Consider the following 20,830-nt stretch of genomic DNA (forward strand, 5'->3'; position numbering starts at 1 on the left):
TTAGGCTCGATATTGATGCTATGCCACATTTTGCTTCGGTCAGGTGGAATACAGTATAAGAAAGTAGGACTACAGTTTTTTGGTGATTACATAAAAGATGCGATTTGTTAAAGAAGAGTTTGAAAGGCCGTAGAATTTTGGCGGATAAATTATAAATTTATTGTGGCGGTAAAATTCTGTCGGCCGCTAGGTGAGCGGATACGGTGTCTGTATGTTTGCATTCAAGTTGCGTACTTTGGGGTATCATATGTTTACCAGTTTGTGTTAACTGGATAGTAAAAGGTTTTGCCCTAGTACTTGGCGATTCCTAGTGTTGCGTGTGTTGCGTATGTTGCGTTGCTCTCACTGGTGTCACTTTGCCTTGCCTTGCCTTGCCTTTCATTGACTCGTGTTGCGGTTTCGCTCATTCTCGGTGAAACCCGAAATGGGTGGAATGGTAGCTCGACGTTCAATTGAAATTGTTGTGTTTGCATTTGAGTGATACCTGTTATAAAGTGCAAAGTGTCTTGTGTTGCTTTGCCTTTGAGTGACACCTGTTACAAAGTACAAAGTGTCTTGCGTTACTTTGCGTTGTTTGAGTGATACCTGTTACAAAGTACAAAGTGTCTTGCATTGCTTTGCCTTGTGGTCCGTTGTGTTATATTGCCTCGCTTTACATTGGCTAGGGTTGTGCATTTGACCGCATCCCGGTGACACCCGGGCTGGGTTGGATTCACAATTCGAAGTTCGATGGATTGCGCAGTTGCGTTGTTTTTGCAAGCCTTGGGTTGGTGCGTCTGTTCTCCTCTCGGTCGACGGATTTTGCTGTGCTTTTAACGACTCTACACGGTGAGACCCTTGTTGAGTCATGAGCGGCCGATCAACTCCCAATATTGTCAATATACTTTTACTGAATTTAATTAAATTATTACAAAATGTATCATGCGTATGTTTAACTATCGTTGTAAGTATCAATGCATATTCTTGATGAATAAAGAGTGTTGTATGAGATAATTGGTTTTTATTTTGAGTAATAAAATAATGGAAATTATTTTAGAATTAAAATAATTTAATTTATTTTTTCTCAAATTGTTGCTCGTTAATTACCGTCTGCTAGTTTATTAAATTGTCGTCTGTTTTCGTAGATAAACGTGTCATCGATATTGTTACACTTGGCTGATCTGAACTGGTTCCTATTGATACTGGTACCCAGTCGATATAATATAAATACCAATAATCTCGTGCAGTTCTCTCACATTTTGCTAGCTACACCGTCGGTAACGTCAAAACTACCCGCCCGCCACACCCTGTATTTATAGGAAACTTTCGAAACATAGAGCTTTGCATCTTTAATTTCGGGCTAGTATTGTAGTTTTAACAACTTGCTAGAATACTCTGTCAGTATTTTATTTACACTTTACTGATCTATTTATGTTGATCTTACATCATCTGTGGAATGTTTTATGAAATTGGTTCAAAGTTGTAAAGGAAATTTGCATAAAGTCCATCTATTTAACAATAGCTAACGTTGATGTTCTAGTTCAAGTTAATTGTTATTGTCCACCCGGTCTTGACGACTGAGTTGTTAGGTACTGCCGTCTTTTTACTTACAATTGCAGGGTTAAACCGTGCCAAAGTAAATTGATGAGGGTGATATACCGGAGAGCAATAACACTGCAGGAGATAACACATCCAGCCATCAAAATGTATGACGGGGCTAGATGTCATCTTGTTACGTGACCAAGGACTTCCAAATGTGAGATGTTCATACCGTGTTATGAAGAAAAAACTGAGACATTTTGATGCAGTGTATATAAATTTTGTTATTTAAGAAAACGGTTTAGCATGGGCGTGACTACATATTTGTATAAGACTCTCCAGTATAATTTGAAAGATTTTATACTTCTTTAAAAAGGCACGGGATAGTTGATTGATATTAATATACGTATTTCTAATATTAAAATATATAAACTAAATGTACAAGAAGACAATAGTGAAGTAATAAAATTATTAGAATAAGTTTCACTTTTCAAGTTAAATGTGTCGTATTGACATGAAATTCAAGGACAGGAAAATAATTATAGGAAGTATTGACTGTCGTAAATATTATTTTATGTGAACTTAAAAACTTTGTGATCACAGTTGGATATCTCTAAGAAAATTCTGCTATTATTTGTGGTAACAATTATTATGTAGGACACCGGCTTTTTAACTGTGACATTTGATAGACCTTAATATTAGTTTTTCTTTATCTTGTCATAATACTATAAGTAAAAGGTGTTTATTTATAATACTGGCTTGATGGATATTGTCGCTCATAATATGTTGGCGGTAAAATTCTGTCGGCCGTGAGGTGAGCGGATACGGTGTCTGTATGTTTGCATTCAAGTTGCGTACTTTGGGGTATCATATGTTTACCAGTTTGTGTTAACTGGATAGTAAAAGGTTTTGCCCTAGTACTTGGCGATTCCTAGTGTTGCGTGTGTTGCGTATGTTGCGTTGCTCTCAGTGGTGTCACTTTGCCTTGCCTTGCCTTGCCTTTCATTGACTCGTGTTGCGGTTTCGCTCATTCTCGGTGAAACCCGAAATGGGTGGAATGGTAGCTCGACGTTCAATTGAAATTGTTGTGTGTTTGCATTTGAGTGATACCTGTTATAAAGTGCAAAGTGTCTTGTGTTGCTTTGCCTTTGAGTGACACCTGTTACAAAGTACAAAGTGTCTTGCGTTACTTTGCGTTGTTTGAGTGATACCTGTTACAAAGTACAAAGTGTCTTGCATTGCTTTGCCTTGTGGTCCGTTGTGTTATATTGCCTCGCTTTACATTGGCTAGGGTTGTGCATTTGACCGCATCCCGGTGACACCCGGGCTGGGTTGGATTCACAATTCGAAGTTCGATGGATTGCGCAGTTGCGTTGTTTTTGCAAGCCTTGGGTTGGTGCGTCTGTTCTCCTCTCGGTCGACGGATTTTGCTGTGCTTTTAACGATTCTACACGGTGAGACCCTTGTTGAGTCATGAGCGGCCGATCAACTCCCAATATTGTCAATATACTTTTACTGAATTTAATTAAATTATTACAAAATGTATCATGCGTATGTTTAACTATCGTTGTAAGTATCAATGCATATTCTTGATGAATAAAGAGTGTTGTATGAGATAATTGGTTTTTATTTTGAGTAATAAAATAACAACTAGTGTATATTCTACATACTTATACCTGTTTTTAGTTACATACTTTATCCAGTACATATTTCTACAAACTATATGCAATACATATTCTATATACTGATTAGTTTATATTCTACATACCACCTAGCACATATTCTACCTTGATAAAACATGTGGAAGTCAGAAAGGAGAAGTGGTCTCATTTGATGGAAGGAAAATCCTATTAATTCAGCATTTTAAACTCTATACTGTTTTTATTCTCTCCCAAATTCATGTCATGAAAACTTGCCAACAAAGTTAATAGAAATGAAAAGAGCTAGACCTATTATCTAAGTCCATGTATACTCTTTTAAAATAAATATCTGTCTTTTATACTAAGATATGATGAACTATATGTTTTTCTCCTAACTATTTACTTAATCGATGACTGACAGGAAAAATTAGGCATCACTTCAGTCTTTAGAAAATTACTTACCAAACTTGTTAATTCTTCTGTCAGCACCCGTTGTGTGCCCTTGTTTTCCTTCAAGCCCTAGCACACTATATCCATAGTTACAATGTAACACCTGACCCAGATATCCCTGTAGATTGAAACAGTAAACATTTCCTTATATTTGTCAGGCAGATATTGTTTAAGTGCCATTTTCGACAATATTTCAGTTATATAATGGTGGTCGTAGTTACTGGATTTCACGCTCCCCGCAAGTAAAAGTCAACTTCCACATGTAAATCAGCTGTGAATGATGAATGTCATCAGACTGTCTTCAAAGAACATTTGCTTAAGTTAAAAACATCTTTACTTATCATAAAATTTGATAAATGAAAAGTTCATGGAAGAGAAAATGTTTTACCAAACCAGAGCCAACATCCACTACTCCATTATTTCCCCTCTTCCTGGTCACATGATCAATAAGGGAAGTCATGTGACATACTTCATGGATCTTCTTGTGTGACATCCCTCTCTGAATCTCAGGATCAACCTCGGCTGCATTTACTGGTGAAATATTTGAAAAGTTTTGTCTCGATGCATTTATCTCCCTTGGTATTGAAAACTTCACACAATTCTGAACAAAATATTTCAATGTGTCTGGACATTCTGCCTGTAAAATTAAAAGTATTCATACAGTTCCAAGTGATTAAACAGAAAAGATGATAAAAGCTCACTTTATGAAAATACATAAACATTTAACAAAACAATGTAAATATTATATATATACAATGAACAGAACAAGAGCTGTCCATAAGACAGCAAGCTCAACTTTTCTCTGTGCTTGACTTTGAATTAGAGCTTTGCCAGTAAAAACATTCTAAATTAAAAAGGGGCATAACTCTGTCAAAATTCAAATAAGAGTTATGGGCATTGTTTTTCCTAGTGTAGACTTTGATAGTGAATTAATATTTTAAGTTTCAAGTCAATAGCTTTGATAGTAACAGAGATATTTGACTTTATCAAAAACTTCAACCAACGGCGACACCAGGGCAAATACAAAAGCTCTACTTTTTCTTCGAAAAGTCAAGCTTAAGATGACTTTAACTTTTGTTCAGAAAATGCTACACTCTTCTTCTTCAAAAAAAAATGTTTTTATGCACTTGCAAACACTCAAAGTGAAAAACTTGAATATCTACATCAACAAAGAATAAGATTTAAAATGTTTAAAAGACACTGAGATTTAACAAGAAAAAGAAAGCTAGTGTTAAAATGGAAATATACATTTGACCACTTTTCTCCAAAGACCTTTCAAGATTTTCCCTACCTGAATTTTACCAAATGGCAACTCTACAAGTTCCTTGAAGGACAGCTTCATGAAAGTTTCTTTCCACTGTAAATATATACTAAATTTAACAGTTTATCAGAATAAAATATTGAGTAAAGTTAAACTAATACATTCTTAAAGGGAATGACCTCAAGATATATCACAATATCAAGAATTCAAAAACAGTAACAACTATTAAATGCAGTAACTCCTGATTCAGTAAAATTATGAAAAATATTATACAATATAAAGTACATCTTAATTCCTTCTCATTGGCAAGTGGTTACCATCACTGAATTCAAATCACTTGTCCCATACTGCTGCCGATCCAAAACCTTGCATGGTATGTAGAATCCTTTCATGTGAGAAATCAGGGCACTAGACAACTTCTGGGGACAGGTACCCATACCCTCAAGGAAGGGGAATTTTTCGTCGTTTTAAGACAAAAAGGGGAAGTTTTTGGCCACATATATGATACTACTTTTCACACTTATTAATACTGTTTTCAATCATTTCTAACTAATGTAACTATATTCCAGCAGTGACCTTCCTTAGAGGCACTATGATATAATTTGAAAGAGAATTTGTATTTATTTGTGTCAAACAACCTATTGTCAGGGGAATTTTCTTCTGAGAAAGGGGAAAAAACATTATCATTTTATGAGGGGAATGGGGCCCATATTCAGCCCCAAAAACGGCCAAACGAGTGCCCTGGAAATCCATCAGGAAGATCAGCCGTTCTACCAAGGTACCAGCTTGCATCTGAACCAATGCTCTGAGGGCCTCCTAAGGTCTTCCTTCACTATAAAAGAAAGCTGGATAATCACCAGGTGACCTAAAAATGTGTAACACCTTCCACGGTCTTGATTGAAAATAAATTGTTTCATCCATTCCAGATGCAGACTTTCACTGAGAACCCAGACAAAACAAAAGAAAGTCTTACTTACTCAAAGATATAAATATCTACATCAATTTACATCCTTTACTTACCACAGGAGGTATGTTGTCTAAAACATGATCTTGAAATACCCTTGTCAATTTAAAATCAAATATCCACCTATGATCTGCCAGAAATGAAGTAACTTCGTTCAAGTCCTCTTCCTCTACATTACTGGCAGCCATTATCAATCAGTTCTGAAAAATAAAATGCAACTTATAACAACTAATAACAATTAAAGTAATGACTTTACATACTAAACTAACCAGTAAAAAAAATATTTAGAAATACTTTACAGGTGAACTTCTGAAAAGTTATGCTCCAGACATGAGTGGAGATTTATCCAAAATAATCATCAATTAAGCTAGAGGTATGTTTCTGGGCACCGTCATGGTGTACCAACAGTTTACACTAAATATTTCTAACTTTCATTTAAGATTTTAATACATATTAATATCCATATGTTAAAACATTCACTTTACATAACATGTTTGATATCTATTTTAACAGTTTGATCTTCAATTTCACCATTATTATGTTTTTTACGCTTCCTTCTTTTACTCATTTAGAAACAATAATTAAAAATAATAAAGTTTTAGGTCAATTGGAATCAGTTTAGAGTAGTTGTGTAACAGTAAATATTGCTATCGGCAAACAAATAATGATATGAGCCATGCCATGAGAAAACCAACATAATGGCTTTGTAACCAGCATGGATCCAGACCAGCCTGAATATCTGCCCAGTCTGGTCAGGATCCATGCTGTTCGCTAATGGTTTCTCTAATTGCAATAGGCTTTGAAAGCAAACAGTATGGATCCTGACCAGACTGCGTGATGCGCAGGCTGGTCTGGATCCATGCTGGTTGCAAAGCCACTATGTTGGTTTTCTCTTGGTGCGGCTCATATATCAAATTTAAAACTCATTAGAGGCTGAGGGTTCTGTATAATTGCTTTATCTTATCTTTTATCTATAAATACTGCATGACACCCTTGCGAGTATTTTATGCAGGTGCGCATCAGTGCATAAGAGTTTAAAAGCAGGAATGTACAGGAGAAATAAAGTAATACATAAAGTATTTGTGAGAATTTGAGACAAAGCTGATAGTGCTAATAAAAAGGCGAATGTACAGTAAAAAGATTAAAAACAGCCTGGTCACTCAGAAGCTTTTCACTGTTCTTAAAATAAGGTTCCTCAAAAGCTCTACTGAACTTCATTGTCTCATCAGGCTGGTAACATTGCCCGATCGGGCTTATGACACAAAAAGTAATATTTCTTGAAAAATAATGAAGAATTTTCTTTCAAACTTGGTCCATTTGTTAAGCATAACAAATGATACAAATCTGAATAAAAATAACTTGGTTGCCTTCAGTTTTGGTAAAATTATTTCCCCTTTTCAGATTTTTATGACGCATAATCTTTGAAGTCCAAAAAAACAATGTTCTAATGCTAAGTTTAAAACAAAAAAGGGTTAAATGGCTTTCTAATGCTCTAAATTATTGCGCTAGTACATGAATGTAAACATTTTATTCTGCTTTCACTTACAACATTATAGAGAAATGTTAGTCCTAAAAAAATTGCTCATACATCTGCACTAAAAACAAAGTATTTACCCTAAATATATAGAATAAAGGTATTGGCGCACAAGTTTGGAGCACTAGAAAGCCATTGAACCCTTTTCTGTTTTAAACATTGCATTAAAACATAATATTTTTGGACTTCAAAAATTATGCATCATAAAAATCTGAAAAAGGGAAGTAATTCTAACTAAACTGAAGGCAACAAAGCTATTTCTATCTTGATAAGCATTATATGTAATGCTTAATAAATGGACCAAGTTTGAAAAAAATATCTTCATTATTTGTCAAGAAATATTACTTTTTGTGTCATAAGCCCGATCGGGTAATGTTACCAGCCTGCTCATTGCAGTAGATAAAATTTACCTTTACCTTACTCACTAGTAGTGGTACCAGATCTACCTACGTTTTCTCTGAATTTAGATTTATGACGTTCAGTAGATCCGGCTTGTAACATTCAGATATTATCATATTCGACAAAACAACAAATTATTCGGTCTAAGAGTCGGTTTTCCCCATACAATATCTTTGTTGCAAATGGCAAAAATTATTTAAAGGGAAGTAACTATGTATAATTGCAAAATTTCCTTAAAGATAAGTAACTATTGTTCTATCAGTTTTTAATCACATTTACAGCGAATTAAAAGAAAGATTTTTACAAAAGTATTGACAGTGAGATGTCAAAGTGAGACAGCGAGACTGAAAACAGTTAAAAAATTTAGGTATACAAACGAGAATAGTTAAATTTGATAAAAAAACACTTTTTACTACAACTAATTTCAGATCATTCCCAAAAAAATTCCTTTAGATCATTCCCAAAAAATTCTTGAACCCCCCTCCAGCGTCGAATTTTTTTTTTAAGTTTTACTGTAAAATGGTGCATCCTGAAAGCACAGTAGTGGGTATCTTACGGGAAATTTAGGGAAAAGACAGCTTGTAAGACTTTGAGAAGAAAACAACATTTCAGAGGTTAACAATTTAATAAACAGAAAAATGACAGAAAAGAAAAAAAGTTTACAAAAATACAAACACATATACTGAACGAAGCTGAAAAAATCTACTTTACAGTCACTATCTACCAAAAAACATACACGTTTCAAACATAACTAATGAAGTTTGACCTTCCAATCAAACAAATAAAGAAGTCATTAAAATTTTTAAACAGGGCAAGATAATGTTGTTCTTATGTTAATTCCATCTGTTAGGATTTCTTAAATCATTTAAAGATGTAAAAGAATTAAACATAAGAAAGTTATGATATTTGATAAAAATGGCGGCCATTTTGTTTCAATGGCAAGAAAAAAATGGTGGAATTATTTAAATTCTAGATACATATTTGAATTCATGTATTTACTTATTTCTATACAAAATCTCCGATTTTCCCATTTAATGGCCCATTTTCTGTCCAGTTTGCCAGGAACCTACGTATTGTAAGAATTACTTACAATCTCTTTCAGTATGTGCACATATATCTAGATTTTCCCAGCTATAATTAAAGAAGTTACCATGTTTCACAACTTACACTCAAGAAACATATGAAAATAATCTGTTTTAGAGGTCATTTGTTAAATAAATAACTCAGCAGTGTGTAAATGGCGTCATAAACACACTAAAATGGCTGCCTCCATGGTGAGTTATTTTCTTAAATTTCAAACTGCCACATGTGGTCCGATTTTAAAAATTCTTTCAGCATTATGAAAGGCTTGAGGATGGCTTTCATATGAAATTAACATGATATTGTCAGGCATTCCTTGCTCTTTAATATGAAGTTCCACTGGAAAAAAAGCTGTCCATGAAAAGACTGTAACAAAATAACAATCAGCAGGCCAGCTCTAACTCAGAACGATGACAAGCAACACAGTTGAGATAGTTTAATGAATGTACAATCAAGCAAACTCCACCCTTCTAAATATCACTTCAGCTTCATATGTCTCGTTAGATTCAAATACTAAATATCACGACAGCTCAACATACGAAATTTTTATACACCTACGCCTTTCTGAGTGTCACTCATTGATATTTTGTCCTTGTAGTAATACTGCCAGAACAGCATTCAAAAAAATAGATCTAAATTCATATACTAAATGTCTCGAAAGTTTCACATACTAAATATCACGTCAGCTCAACATATTAAATCTGTGTACACATATAGGACTTTCAGAGCGTCACTCTAAAACTACTCTGTTGGAAGTTGAACTCATTAATGTATTGTCCTTGTAATAACGCTGCCATAACATCATTCAATGCTTTGTTGATGAGAGCAGGCCTATGGTTGTCTTGATGCAGGCTAGAACATTGAATTTTCTTTGATAGTCTGAAATACATAGATTTGAATTCTGGAGATCATGTTGTAATTTACTGCAATCAGTTGTGTTATTGATAGTAAGATAGACAGTTATGTCTTCAGCAAAAATTTGGAACTAGGATTATAGGTCATTAATATATAGAAGAAATAGAAGAGGCCCGAGGACAGACCCTTGGTGCACACCAGATGTAACAGGAACTTTAACAGATTTCTCGCCCTCGAGAACAAGCACCTAGTTTAAGCCTTTTAGGAAATAGCGAATTCAGCCATGAGTGCAGCCTCTGATACCATGCTCATGAATTTTGGAAAGTAGTTAAGTGTGACTTACTTTTTCAAAATACTTACTAAAATCAAGGAGAATAATGTCTGACTCCTGGCCTGCAACAAGAGTTCTGGTTAGACCAGCAATCAATTGGAGGAGTTGCGTTTCACATGAGTGACGCTTTTTTAAAAAGGGAGGAAATATTAGATGTAATAATATGTTAAAAAGGATACAGGTTAATGTGATAGGACGAAAATTAGATGGATCACTATGATATCCTTTTTGTTTAGAAGGGCAACATTTCCCTTTGTCCAATCTGATGGCAAAGTACAAGAGTCAAGAGAATTTTGGATAATGATTTTAAGGATAGGTGCAAGTTGACAACGAAGCTCTTTAAGAACAATTGGGTTGTTAATTATCTTTGGGCTAAATAAGTATCACGACATAATTCTAAACTTTCAGCAAAAAGTGTGCATTTTTCTGAAAACATTGCATCGATAAATAATATTTCCCGGAAACTTAAAACTTTTGAGATAATTTTCAGTAAAGTAAATATGTAGGAAAAACGTTTTGAGCGATGGGTTGAGGGATGTTGGGGATGGGGTATGTGAGCTTGAAGAAATTAGGTAGGGTGTCAGCAAAGGAACATTTGTGCACAATTACTTTGAACTTGGGCCAGAAGTTTCATAGAAAGATTTTTAAAGTTTTCTGTATAGGGAAAAGTAGCACCGCTCTCCCAAGGAAGGTATATTTCTAAACAAATCGACATAGCTTAAAGGAATTTAGTACAGAGTCGCTGAAAGAACATTGCTCAGTCCTAAGATAAGGTAAGTCATGAAAAACCTGAAAATCAGCTTTCTTAAGCCTGAAATATTTACTTTTTGAGTAGAAATACATAAGAAAATTCTGTCAGTCAAAAGTTTGAATTCAGGGCAAATTATGAAATATCACAGGCCTGAATGTACTTACTTATTTCTGTAAAATAATTCATCTACTTTTCCAGAATATAATGAAACATGTACAACATATCAAACTTAAGATACATTAGAAATTTATATATTTTAAAGATTATTTGATGAAGTATTAAGCAACGTGCACATAAAACGTCATTAACACACTAACATTTCTGCCTTCATGATTCCGCCATTTTCTTAAATTTCAAACTTCGGTACCTTTTCAATAGTGGTCCAGTTTTAAAAAAATCTTTTAGCATTATGACAAGTTTGTATTATTTTGCAGATGCGTAATAAGTTCTCCCTAATAATTCTTTCCAGAACTGTACAATATATGGAGTTTACACTTTTATAGTCCATAGTTTGCAACTTTTTTTTTGCTACCAGATTTAAAGATTGCTGCTACATTTACCCTTTCCATATTTTGAGCGTTTCCATTTAATCACTGATTTTTTTTAATATTAGCTGTAATTTGAATTCGGTGTCATTTCTTGTTCACATTCTATCACTTTGGGGTGAATATTTTTAGGTCTTTGTGCCTTATAATGATTTTCTCTTTTTTTGCAACTTTTTCTGTCTCTTCTTAAAATTGGTCTCTACTTTTTCTCTTGGAATATGGTAGGCTGCCAATTTTCTCAAAGGTGAACGTGAACTCTCTATGAATGGTTATTTACAAGTTTTGCCTTTGTGCCTATTTGTCATGTCAGCTGATAGTGACAGAAAAACTCTCAGGGCTAACGGTTTGTTCAGCTATTTTATTATCCTACAGATTCTCCTAAATTTTCAACTGCTTTGAAATATTTTCTCTTACATACTTCCAGAACTCTGGATTTTGATTCCACTGCTCAGCTAGATTAGTTTCGTAATTTGACTTACTCCTTAGTTCATGTGTTACCTTATTTAATGCCATATATACTCTGAACAATTTCTTATATTCTTGTTTTTATGTTGTGTGTGTTTTTTTATATCCATTTTATTTAATATATTGAAAAGCCTATCTATCAACATACTTTTTTCAATCGCCTTGATTTACCTTTGCATATCTCCAATATCTGCAAGGTTACTCAAGGCCTCCTGAATAATTTTGCATTCTGACATATAGACCTATATATACTCTTATTAGTTTATAATTTCCTTCAATGTAGTTCATGAAGGAAAATTTACTTACTGATATAAAAGTTATGGTACAATACCACATATGGGTCTTGTCATGGTAACAAAACTGAGTCATATATTCTGTCCAACTCGTTGTTCTAAGCCTTTTATTTCAGAGCATACTTTTTCTTATAGGTAAATATAAAGTGCAGAGGACCATAACAAAGCACTTGAAGCTTCAAACAAGCGATTCTCATTTTAATTTCACTCATAAACGAACCAGTGTACGACCTTATTAGTCATCATCTCTATGACCATTACCAAAATCGACTTCAGCATCTTCAACTTCAACTGTGTTACTTCCAACAATCAAATTTGATTATAACTTGAAGGTCGGGGGTCATCTGTAAAATCTTACTATATTACAAGGGTGTTAGTTGTAGTTAAAAATAAAAACAAGATGATTGTGTTAAAACATGTACGCAGCTATGCTGTCAGTGAAGCACTGAATGCTTGCACTAGCCTTGATGATGCATGGGAGTGCATTCCAAAATCTGATAGAGCGAGAAAAGAGTTTATAAAAATGTGAGACTGTGTTCATGGCACAATGAAACAAATTGAAAAACACCAAAAGAATTTAAAAAGATAACTTTTAGCAAAGATCCCATGCCACCACACCGAAAATAAGAAAAGAAAAAAAACCAATAGATTATATATAATTTTCAGACAGGGGGAAAACTACATATTGCGACTTTCGGTACGGTATGACGGTTTTTAACAAGATCGTCACTTGATGACCTTGACCTTTCAAATTATTTGGGTTCTGTGGTAAGTGAATTTGGAAATTGAAACAGATATCATGCTCCTAAGCACTGTGGTAAAAATAGAAAAGTAATTTATATATCATAACACAGGTTTCCGCTTTGTGTTCACGTGCCAGAGACTAGCTAAGAAGTGGAAATGCAAGTGTCAACAAAATGCACCGGTTTCGCAAATTTCAATTAACAATTTGCTTGCAGTTCATCAGGTAGGGCACAGTGCTCGTTCTGTATAAGATAGGCATTGTGCCTTACCCGTTTATTATACTTGGAATAAAATTAACAAGTTAGAAAACTGTCTGGGTTTTCGGTAGACCTGAGGTTCCGGGTTTGACCTGCAAAAATTGAGAAAAATTTGTATTTGACCCGCACAAAAAATACCCCGTGCGTCGGCTTGACCCAGAGAAATTTTCTTTGATGTGTCTCGAGTTCAAGTGTTCTGCCCCTTGTCAGTCAAAATCCCCATGATCCCGAAGTTTTTCAATATTGTTTGGCGCCACAAGCAGAAGAATGGCAGTAGGCAGAGTGCGTATATTAATTAGCTACAAAGAGATGTCAGTCACGCCACATGCACACTGACTCGTGGTCATCTCATGTTTTGTATTTAGTACAATAATGTCTGTCATTATCAAAGGTGTTTATTGATCGATGTATAAAAGAAGAGCAGCCAATTACCATGTTTTTACCACTTGTTAATTAGCAATGCACAGAGGGTAGGTGACAATTTTATAAAGAAAGGTTTGTTGGTTTGATAATAAGGAGAAATCAACTGGACAACGCCTTTGATCTTTCCATTTATTTCTGATTTCAATACATTTACTCATATTGATTGTTATTTTAAGCACATTTTCCTACCATTATTATCATGACGCAACAATTAGGTTTATTTAGAACTATTTAGTTCCTCAAAAACATTCAGACTTTATTTATGTTTTGAAAAAGTCATAATTTTATGCTTTTATGAACTTTTTTTATGAATATTTTGTGACACTATGGCTCAACGAAAACTATTTGATTTAGGATTTGTAGGTGGTCAGAAAAAGATAAAGTCTGTGGAAGTTGCATTAAAATTTTATAACACAGTATAGCTTGACCCCTGAAAAGCTGATCTTGACTCTTGAAAATCTGATTTTGACCCTTGAAAATTTAGGCTGAAGAGTCAATGACTCTTGAGTTTAAAAACCTACCGAACACCCTGCTCTAAGATAAGATTTATTTAAAGTCGACAAGATAGTGAACATGTGCAACATAAGCTCATGTGAGCTTTTGAACCGACTGAAACCAACTGCTATGTAGTATCATTTGTGTGCTGGGCTAGTCTTTGGTTAACTGGGTTTAGGTGCATAGTGCACATTCTGGAAGCAGGGATCCCAAATTGAGTGGTCGTGTAACTTGCCATGAGAAATATAGCTTTTGCAACATTTTAGCTGCTAAATGGTTTTTATGTGTATTCGGACCTACAGTTGCTGTGTATTGCATTTTCGTCTTGCTTTGATATTCAAGTCCTACACCGTAACATATTGAACAAATTTTACCATTCAACATCATGTTAATTTAGCTTGGTCACAGGGTGAGAATGTACAGCTAGACTGAGGCCACATTTAAAAAACTCTTTGTTTGCTGTCTCCCGACCCTACTTTTTACAGTTGGGTAGGTAGGTAGGCAATTCTTTTTTTTTTCCTTGTGGGGGGATTATACTTTGACCAGTAGATAGGGCTGTCATCGATTGAAACGATATCGATGTATCAACGATATTTTTTTGTCGATCGATTATCGATTCCCATTTTCAAAAATCGATATTTTACAGAGAGAAAAAACTACCCAAATAAACACTCAGACCCTAAAAAACAACTAAAGTTCACAAAGTTGTAAATTTGGATAAATGCAAAAAAGGAGTGAAGGCAAAATAAAAATGAAAGATGTTATTAATTTTTGTGTATTTCTTTTATTTCATAAATACAAATACAACACAATCAAATAGAAATATGGAAAGTAGGCAATAAAACTTAAGGCTTAAAATAAAATTAAGTTTGTTTGACCTTTACCGACCGACCCGAAAAAATTGCCGCGACTCAAATAATTTTATTGCATTCCAGAGAAAAAAAATATTTTTATTTTCTTATCAAAGGGAAAAACTTATTTTGGTGCTTGAAACTGGCGATTATTTTATTTAACAAATGCGTACATAATTATGGCAAGTGAGAAAGTAACCCGCGGTCGGCTAGTAGAAATCGATAAAGCGGACTGTTTATCATCTCGTGTATTCCGAAAACGTGTCAACTATGCCGATAACGTTGCCTAAGGCCATAGGATGCAGACGACAATCAAACCGCTTATAACCGGAGGGCAATCTGACGAAAGGACATAATTTTACAAATCTAGTATCTAATTTACCCGCTAAACGTAAAGAAACCAAAACGTCATGCCGGTACTTATCCATTCCACGAGCACGTGCGAGCTATCGTAATATCTAATTTCCATCACTCGACGTTACTTTTGTTTACACATACACAAAAAAAAACGCGCGTAGTGCATTCATTTTTTGTTATTATCGCATCAATACTTTTTTAGCACCGCTTAAGAAGTAATATAGTTTGAATTCTATAACGATTTTAATAAGATATCGACAGGAATGTAGGCAAAATTCTATAAAAACGGTCAAATTTAAATTTAGTTCTTTGTAAAATTTCAAACAGTGCGATCTTAAAATTACTTATTTCTTTCTAAGAGTAAATAAATGATAAATTCTATGAGCATAAAGTTCAGACTTTTGACCAGAAGGTACAAAAACAAAACAAAAACAGAATAAAAAAATCTTAAATAATGAAAAAGCGTCAGCAATTTAAATACATGGCGTAAAACGACTTTTGGCAAACAGATTTATGTTAGTGCGGCAAAATAGCTCACAGAGGTAGGATATCCACAATTATCGTTTGACACATTTACCTGTCAGTTTATACAGGATATTGAATTCGCTTTAAGAAATTAAAGAAGAAACTTTTTTATTGATTAATTCAAAGAACCGAGGCGGTACGATCAAACAGTGATGTGTTATATGGCGCGAAAACATGACGTAATTCCATGACAATCTCGGGCAACTGTAACGCTTTGATCTCCACTAAAGATGCCATGATACCTACACACTTCTTTTAGCTCTTTGAGAGGGGTGTTAATTGATGATGAAAACAATGACAAGGACTAAGTTTATCAACAGAATAATTACCGATAATCGTTTACGCTTTTTATTACGCTTTCAACATTGGGTGGATTATGATTATTGTGTCCATATTTTTGGGACACTTTACAAAATAAGTCTTGAGAAAGTGAAAATAACTAGTCCTAACATTTTTGGGAAATACGGTAAGGGCTAGACTGTGATTATTTTTACTATCGATGCAGTTATTATGGAGAGCAACTAGGTGGTGGTGATTACTAAAATACCCTGAAAGAAAAATGTCTGCTGTGAAAACGAAATTTAAGAAGAACAATTACGATTGATTACAAAGGAAACGTAATGTACATGAGATTATTATTTGTCTACTATGTGTTATATTTGAAATTTGCTTGTACATAATAGCTTGAAGCTAAAAAATCATCACTTTTGCTTGCATACTGCCATAACCGTTGTAAAAACCTTCTAAAACTCATAAAAAGTTATTATCTATTGTATTAAGCATCAAACACTTGTTGAAAATAAGCTGTAATTCAGTAGTGTGTTTAGATGCCAAATATTTTCGCGACTATATCGTTTTGTACTTTTAAGCGCAGATGTAGTAAATACATTTTTGATATATATATAAAGAAAAAGTATAGACATGAAAGATACTCAAAGACTTGGTCAACTTTGCCTTATGTGCAAATTAAGTCTGTGCCCATATTGTGTGTGCATGAATAGGGCTAGGGGTTTATTACAAGCATACATTTAACAGAGCATCTTCCGAGATTATCTACAAGCAATAGGTATTAATAAATAGACTTTAATTTTTATTATTACTGAGACAACAAACATTAAAAAAACTAAAATATAATAAAATTATTTACCTACCTACCTACCCACTGTAAAAATACTGGGTCGGTAAAGGTCAAACAAACTTAATTTTAATTTAGGCCTAAAATAGCATTTACAGGAAGGTATATAGTATGCATATGAACAAATAGGTCGTTAATCTAACTTAATAATCAATATATCGATGTATCGTCGATATTTGTCTTCTGATATATCGGTATCGTCGATACGCCTAAGACCCAATCAATGACAGCCCTACCAGTAGATATATGATCCTTTCTTACAGAATATTTCTTCTGTAAAAATAAGACAAATCTATATTATATTGTATAAATGAAATTAATTAATAAAATTTAAACTTTCTTACTTAGTATTTTACTTACTTGAAATATCATATCACAACTTAAAAAAAACATTTGACCAGCATTGTCCAATAAAAACTTCTGGGGCGCGGCATTTAAAGTGGGTAGGTAAGGAGACAACAAACAAACATATTTTTAATTTTGGCCTGAGACTTGAACCAGTGGTTTCAGAACGCTGTTCTGATGCAGTACCTAATGAGCTACCTGGCTGCCTACACACCTCCCCTTTTTAAGTAATTAAGTCCTATACCTTGACATACGCCCCCACCCCAACTACCACCACATGAAATTTGTCCTCAAATTTCTAATTGGATAGAGAACAATGTAAACATGAACTTGGCATATATTCAGTCACAGCCCCAGTGTCACAGGGTGACATGTAGAAAGTGGTATACAGCACAATATTTACAGTCACGGCTGTGGGATGGTTTCCCTGCATTGCATTGTATCTACAAGAACATAATGTTGGATCTAACATTAAGAACAACTGTAATAAAATGATAAGGGTTACGCATATTTATATGCACTAATTTCCTAGAATTATCTGAAAATATTGAAATATGACCATTATAATACATGTGTGCACAAACAGCCAGTATTGTGTTTAGTAGAATGATGGTTTGTGACAACAGCTTATAGTCATATTTTTTTGTCTTTTCATGTTAATCTGCATTTAAAATGGCAAGGACCTCTCTGAATCAGAAACAATACATATACCTCCAAGTGTTTTGCTATGGTCCACAAAAAATATTTGATTTTTAACAATTTTACATTATGCTTTCTTGAATCATTTTTCCTGTTATTTACTTTAATGGGATAAAAGAAAAAGAAATTAATGAACACTCCCAGGTTTAAGTTTCTAAGATTCTTTAAATGGGTGTACACGCAGATGGGAATATGCGGGTCAGGCTGTTTTGAAGACCAGGGAGGCATAGAGTGTTTGAACTACATGTATCTTGTCAGTACGTCCTTCAGTCCTTCACTGTGACTTTGTGTTCACAACTCTTGCAGCATTTACCATTCAGTTGAAATGAAACTTGGTATACATCATCAACATGAAGTGGACATGCGAATATTGCTGGAATTTCCATGTTTGGTTTTATTTGCTGAAGTTATGTAGGCTGAGTTCTGGCATTTTCCTGGTCTTTGAAATAGTACAGCTACATCCGAACAAGGCAGCTTGGTTTACTTCAGGGTTTTTTCTAGCAAGTTTGGGAACATAGCCTATACCCCCAAAATTGGGAATTTTGATGCGTAAATGTTCCAAATTGGGAAATATGTTATAGTAAAGGTGTGTTTAACAGTTTAAGCACTTTCTCATACACTTGTTTCACATTGTACAACCTCTTTAACATACTTCCATTACAAAATTGTCCATAATTTAGTCAATGTTTGTGCAATTTTGATGAAATTTTTTTCAGAATGTATATTGGGAATTTTTGCACTCATTTTGGGAAAAATACATACTTTTTGGCATTGGGAATATAGCCGAATCACGGCTATAAAAACAGCCGGAAAAAAAACCTGTACTTCATCAATAACATGAAGTAGACAGATACATATTGCTGGGAATTTATTGTTCAATCGTTTTTCTAGTCTTACTTATTATTATATCAAACATTTTCAGGGCGCATGTGTCAAACAGTGTTGACATCATTCTTGTTACGAATATTTAACTCTGTTTTCAGTACCAAGAACTGTGTTATAAGTTTGTAATAAAGTGATAATTTTGTGTGTATTTTCAGATATGAATACTACTTTTATCATGCAAATTGACCGAAGTTAACTATTCACACAGCAAAAATTGATACACCAGCAAAGAAATTAAAAATGGCTTCCGAATTATTGGAAAGTCCAGTCGGAGCCAGTGATCCAATTTTTGTTGAGCAAAATAAAGGCGGGGCTAAAACGTGGGAGGAGATAAAAGCTGTTGTCAAGGATACAAGAAAGTTGGTGAGCTCATTAGCTAGTAGAGTGCCGTCAAATTTCCAGTTTCGGACCCAAGATACTCCGAATGGACCTATTACAAGGTATATACTTTCAGTAAACAGTGAAAAGCAAATTTTAAGATGAATTTATTATGGTAATGTAATTTTTTATATTTTTTTTTCAATGAATAGAGTAACAGAATAAAGAAGTCCATGTTTATATCATGTAGAATTTAATGTTTAGTGTAAATTTGTATTCTTATAATCAGGTTGTATTTTCTTGGCATCCCGCCAAAGCAAAGAGAGTCAACGCTAATGTATGTGAATGTCCCGTCAGTTCCAATGAGTATCACCCCGATGTTACAGTGGTGCAGTCTGCTGGAGTCTTTCTCTTCGACGTTATCAAATAGTGGACAAATGTCACGGGAGGAACAACTGCTGAGAGAAAGGAAAAGGTAATTAGAGGCTTCCTGAAGACGCTTTATTTCTTTTGAATAAATTTTGATTGTTGAAGCCAAAATCAAGATCTATAAAAATAAAACAAGTCTGGAAGGTGTAACAGGAACGTATTAAAGATTGAAATGTCACAAAGTCGGTTGACAATCAGATGAGATCTATGTGGTCAGTTGGTTAAGATAACAGCAGCTCATCTAGGAGGTCATGGGTTCGAGTCCCAAAGGGGTCAGGACCATGCCTTGTTGGAATATTGGTTTTTCCAGGATGTAGACTCGAGGGTGATTCAAATAAGCTTCATGCTTTCAACATAATCAACTTACTTAATAAAAAAAATCCCCTCAAACAGGAAATCCATAAAAATTTGTTTTATTTTTATTAGCTCACATGTCACAAAGTGACAGTGTGAGCTTTTGTGATCGCGCAGCGTCCGTCGTCCGTCCGTGCGTAAACTTTTGCTTGTGACCTCTTTAGAGGTCACATTTTTCATGGGATCTTTATGAAAGTTAGTCAGAATGTTCATCTTGATGATATCTAGGTCAAGTTCGAAACTGGGTCAGCTGCGGTCAAAAACTAGGTCAGTAGGTCTAAAAATAGAAAAACCTTGTGACCTCTCTAGAGGCCATATTTTTCACAATATCTTCATGAAAATTGGTCAGAATGTTCATCTTGATGATATCTAGGTCAAGTTCGAAACTGGGTCACATGCCATCAAAAACTAGGTCAGTAGGTCAAATAATAGAAAAACCTTGTGACCTCTCTAGAGGCCATATTTTTCATGGGATCTGTATGAAAGTTGGTCTGAATGTTCATCTTGATGATATTTAGGTCAAGTTCGAAACTGGGTCAGCTGCGGTCAAAAACTAGGTCATTAGGTCTAAAAATAGAAAAAGCTTGTGACCTCTCTAGAGGCCATACTTTTGAATGGATCTTCATGAAAATTGGTCAGAATGTTCATCTTGATGATATCTAGGTCAAGTTTGAAACTGGGTCACGTGCCATCAATAACTAGGTCAGTAGGTCAAATAATAAAAAAACCTTGTGACCTCTCTAGAAGCCATATTTTTCATGGGAACTGTATGAAGATTGGTCTGAATGTTCATCTTGATGATATCTAGGCCAAGTTTGAAACTGGGTCACGTGCCATCAATAACTAGGTCAGTAGGTCAAATAATAAAAAAACCTTGTGACCTCTCTAGAGGCCATACTTTTGAATGGATCTTCATGAAAATTGGTC

General features: G+C 34.4%; 2 protein-coding genes across 2 annotated transcripts in view; one reads left to right on the forward strand and one right to left on the reverse strand.

Annotated features, from left to right (window-relative positions):
* Window positions 1-7,963, reverse strand: part of LOC123542814 (uncharacterized) — a 28,123-nt gene extending 20,160 nt beyond the window's left edge. Inside the window, exons 1-5 of the mRNA XM_045328819.2 lie at window positions 7,818-7,963; window positions 5,890-6,033; window positions 4,900-4,965; window positions 3,997-4,245; window positions 3,621-3,726 (exon numbers count right to left, since the gene is read on the reverse strand). Coding sequence (XP_045184754.2) covers window positions 3,621-3,726; window positions 3,997-4,245; window positions 4,900-4,965; window positions 5,890-6,021 — 553 coding nt within the window. The 5' untranslated portion in view covers window positions 6,022-6,033; window positions 7,818-7,963. The remainder of the gene's footprint in view (window positions 1-3,620; window positions 3,727-3,996; window positions 4,246-4,899; window positions 4,966-5,889; window positions 6,034-7,817) is intronic.
* Window positions 7,964-12,801: 4,838 nt separating this feature from the next.
* LOC123541786 (dipeptidyl peptidase 9-like) overlaps window positions 12,802-20,830 on the forward strand; it is a 36,940-nt gene continuing 28,911 nt past the window's right edge. The window contains exons 1-3 of the mRNA XM_053531003.1: window positions 12,802-12,854; window positions 18,958-19,242; window positions 19,410-19,595. Of these exons, the coding sequence (XP_053386978.1) occupies window positions 19,043-19,242; window positions 19,410-19,595 (386 nt within the window). The 5' untranslated portion in view covers window positions 12,802-12,854; window positions 18,958-19,042. The remainder of the gene's footprint in view (window positions 12,855-18,957; window positions 19,243-19,409; window positions 19,596-20,830) is intronic.

The sequence above is a fragment of the Mercenaria mercenaria genome, chromosome 19 (assembly GCF_021730395.1).
Source record: "Mercenaria mercenaria strain notata chromosome 19, MADL_Memer_1, whole genome shotgun sequence".
Lineage (NCBI taxonomy): Eukaryota > Metazoa > Mollusca > Bivalvia > Venerida > Veneridae > Mercenaria > Mercenaria mercenaria.